Genomic DNA, 4,311 nt, shown 5'->3' on the forward strand with positions numbered 1-4,311 from the left:
AGCTCACCCGGGGTGAATCAGAAAAGCAGGGATTCTTCTCCATGATTCTCTGGGATTCTACGAATTTGAAAACAAGGTCTGTCCCCACAATCCATGTGTGTAATATGAGATGTCCAGAACAAGCACTATCAGGTTTTAGTAGAGTCAATTGAGACTTGAAGGGATGGGCATGTTATCAAGCAATAAGGATTGCATTCGGGAGAGTCCAGGAAAACTCACTTGTCCCAACAACTACAGGGCAAAGCTGATCCTACCTTCAATCATCAGGTAGGATGCACACTCCTCATATCTTCCATTTTTTTTTTCAAGAGGAGATAATTGGAGGTAATGAAGCACAACCTCATTCACGACCATACATGGTTCTTGTGTGGTTACTTTATGATGGCAACTGGATAGCAAGTGGTGGTTTCCTTGTGGAAGAAGATATTGTCCTGACAGCAGCTCATGTCCAGGAAAGGTGAGGTGTGGAACCTCCAAGGACTCTTCACATTCCTATCACACGGGGTAGCTACTTTATCTGGGTGTAACTCAGTCCCTAGAGTTCTCATCCTCAGAACCATTTGAGAGTGGATGAGGTGGTGAAAAGTGAGTCTACATGTTACCCATGATGTCAGAGAATGGGGCAAGTAGAAGAGGTTAAGGAAGGACCTCACTGGTTATTTCAGGCAGACAGTGGAGGTTGAGAGCAGGAATGGTCAAGCCATTTCATATGACCTGAGGGCAAAAGAGAATTCCACAACCACCTACAAGCTGCACAGAAATCAAAGGCTCAGCAAGCTCAAGATGAAGGGTCCCTCCCTCCAGCATTTCCCTCAGCAGCCGCCCTCCCCTCCCCAACCTGCTTTAGGGCTCCAGTACTGAGAACCTCTTCTATACTCTCTGCACAGCCCCAGGTATGTCATCCTGGGGGCCCATGATATTGATCGGCAAGAAAAGACATGGCAAATAATTCCTGTGAAAAAAGTGATCATGCACCCTAAGTTTAGCAATGCGACTGGTAGAAATGACATCACGATACTACAGGTGAGTCATACTCCTTGTTGTCCCTGCTCCATTGGATTCAAGAACTTTCTCCTTCCACCATGACCCCTGCCTTTCTCTTCCTGGCTGCTTCACTAATCCCAGGCCCTGAAGGAAGAACGGATAAAGTACAGCCCATCTGGGTCTGGAGGACAACAGGCTCTGAGTGACCAGGACTTTGTTGTTTCCTTCATCAGCTGAAGAAAAAGGCCCAACTGACTCCAGCTGTGGGCCTGCTCCCCCTGCCTGGAGAAAGTGACCAGGTGAGACCTGGGCAGATTTGCAGTGTGGCTGGCTGGGGACGGATCAATATAAATGACACAACAAACAAGCTGCATGAGGTGGATCTTATCATTCAAGAGCACTACCAGTGTGGACGCCTCTACCCAAATTATGACAGGATAACTCAGCTGTGCGTGGGAGACCCTCAGAAACAGATGTGTTCCTTTAAGGTGAGATTTAGCCTTAGCCTGGCCTTGCTCTGGGGAGAAGGATGTTTCAGGAAGAGATGGGATGTAAAGGTCCTTGCTAGCAATAGGGGGAATGCCTTCATCCACTTTTCTGTGATAACAAGAGTACCAAACTACCTAGTCACACAGGCCTCTGTGAGTTTCCCTGGGATAAGTCAGAAATGTGTTCCTCAAGAAAGATGAATTTGTCATGCCTTATTCTATCGCAAAGGGATAGGTTGCCTAGTGGTAAGAAACATCACTGTAGTCCCAAAGGTGATCCTCAGTAGAAAGACAGGAAATCTCCTCCTCTGCAATTCAACATCTCTAAAACATCACTGGAGAATCAGTTATGGGTCATTCACATTTGACAGCAAAACAATAACATGTCACCTCAAACATCCCTAAGGCACAAAGACTTTCCATTCAGCGTCTACCTTCAACATCTGTAGTTTGAACCTTCTCAAAGATGTTCCATAACCTTTTTAGGGAAGAAAGCCCAGTGAGCAGTTGGACTCTATAACATTTAGGATTACTATGAACTGAGGTGTCCAGAACTGGTTTGAATTTTTTTTCTTTTATTTAATGTGGGGGAAGCAGAGATCATTGCCCTGCCCACCTAGAGCACACATACAAGGAAAGCTCTCCCTCCACATTGAACAATCAAAACCACGTAAATACTCAAGAGCTGTCATCACCCTGCTCAATGTACTGTCTTCCATCAACCTCTGCCTTTCCCTAAACAGTAGCCTGGAAGCAAAGTTCCACAACTTCTTAGAAGGCAAGAGTCCTGAAGTTGGGGAAGGAGATAAATCACAACCTAGGCATGAAACAACAATTATGTCAAGCACCAGATTTTGACACCCTGGAAGCCTATAAACCCCACCCTTTTTATCCCATTGAGACAGTTTTCTCTCAGAATCTAGAGGGAGGCAGAAAAATTAACTCAGCCTTTCCTCTCTGTGTTCCCAGGGAGACTCTGGAGGCCCCTTGGTTTGCAGAAATGTGGCCCAGGGAATTGTCTCCTATGGAAGTGAAAAAGGAACTCCCCCACGTGTCTTCACCAAAATCTCCAGTTTCTTGCCCTGGATAAAGAAAACAATTAAAGGTCTCCACCTGGAAGAATCACACTGAGCCCCTCTATACTTGATTGTCTTAACGGCAAGAACCTGAATAAATGTGTCTTAACTGCAAGGAAATGATTGTGTATTCATTATTCACTTAGCTTTTTAGCAGACAGCAATTCTAGATAGGGGAGCTCTGGAGACCTAGTGGGTAAGGAGTTACAGTGCCAAACCAAATGTAGGCGGTTCGAATCTACCAAATGCCCCAATGAAGAAAGATGAACAATCACCTACAGTGCAATTTATACCCTCTGAAAACCCAGGGCAGGATCAGGTATGGGTGAGTTCTTTCTTGAAGGCAATGAGATTCTTTCCTTTTCCTTTTTTGCTTTGTTGGGCTTTTAATCCTCATTGAGGCAGACCTAGAACATAATCATGTTCTGAATCATATTCTTTTCCCTACTCTACATCCACAACTCATATGCAACGAATCAACCAGCTCTTTCTTATCTGTTGTTATCTCTCAGGCTTGCCCTTCTGCAGGGATAAGGCAGAACACCCTCAGTGGGAGACACAAGCCTCCCAGGTTCTATATGCAGATGAACTGTTCAGCTCTGCTTCCTGTGCTATGTGGCAGAGAGCAAGGGGTGGCCAGTGGGTTCAGAACGACAAGCTGGTCCATCCTAAGGCTCTGGGACAAACAGGAATAGAACATTTCTGCCTTATAATCAAGAAAACTGGCTTATTTGAAGGGTGAGGACTTTGAGAACTTCCTCACTACACTCTAGGATTTATATCCTTCCTTAGAGCTCCACAATCTATTCTCAACTCAAGGCCTAGTTCAGCATCTAATCTCTTGACTTCCTTTTCTCTTTCACGTCTGTTATTTCTGAGACTTCTCAAAGTCCAGCAGTTCCTTTCTCTTGCAGACCATGCTCTTCTGAGATGGACCCCTTTCAAGTTCCCACCTTCCCTAGGAACTCCAGTGGTTCCAATAGAGCTTACAACAGAGCAGCCAGCCTCAGTGACTATGGCAGAGAAGGACATTGGAGGAGCTGACACCCGGCAGGGTCCTGAGAGGACAGACTTGGTACAATAATGCTCTGGAAACCTGTGCTGTAATTCTTACTGGGCAGAACTAACTCAAACTCCTTCCAGTACTACATTCAGCCCACTAGCAGTCATAAACTCTGAGACCATTGGCCACTCTGTAACTCATTAGGCTGAGTTCCTTTGAGCTTCTCTTTCTTTGTCACAAGTGGCCTATAGGGTAATAATGCCGGATGATAACTCAACTCATTGAAGTAGAGTCTGAACCAACAAATATGACCAGGTGCTATGTCAGTCTTTGGGGCTAGATAGACGACCTTTGTGCAGTAGGATAATGAAACACAGCTTTTACCACCAATAAACCAGCAAGTACACACTGAACTCTACTAAATGCCAGCATAGAAATGAGCCTAACAGGTCTATCATCTGCACCCAAACAAAGTTGGGTTGGGTACTTTCAGTGGATTTGTCTACTGCCTGGCCCTTTCTTTAATGAGTCCATGTGGCCTAGATTGACACTGGACAGCTACAGAAAGAAAAGTACACTTTATTGCTGGCGACTCTTTCTATAAGTTGTCATATATGGCCCAAGAAGTAAAGTTTTAGGTTGGAAACAATTGTGGTTCCTAGAAACAAAGTTTCCCAGCTATGTTCACTAAAGCAACTTCATCTAGAAAAGAGGGGAAATACATAACTTCTTGTACAGATTCACTTTGTAGAAAAAGCAC

The 4,311-nt window shown here is 44.9% G+C and overlaps 1 protein-coding gene across 1 annotated transcript; it reads left to right on the top strand.

Moving 5' to 3' along the window:
- Window positions 1–356: 356 nt before the first annotated feature.
- Window positions 357–2,603, top strand: LOC102843542 (granzyme H-like). The gene is made up of 4 exons (XM_006903059.1): window positions 357–457; window positions 888–1,023; window positions 1,218–1,472; window positions 2,442–2,603. Exons 1-4 carry the CDS (start codon window positions 357–359, stop codon window positions 2,601–2,603), a joined length of 654 nt encoding a protein of 217 aa, XP_006903121.1.
- The last annotated feature ends 1,708 nt before the right edge of the window (window positions 2,604–4,311 follow it).

Source organism: Elephantulus edwardii, unplaced genomic scaffold (assembly GCF_000299155.1).
Source record: "Elephantulus edwardii isolate Elephantulus edwardi_28Jun2011 unplaced genomic scaffold, EleEdw1.0 scaffold00503, whole genome shotgun sequence".
NCBI classification, from domain to species: Eukaryota; Metazoa; Chordata; class Mammalia; order Macroscelidea; family Macroscelididae; genus Elephantulus; species Elephantulus edwardii.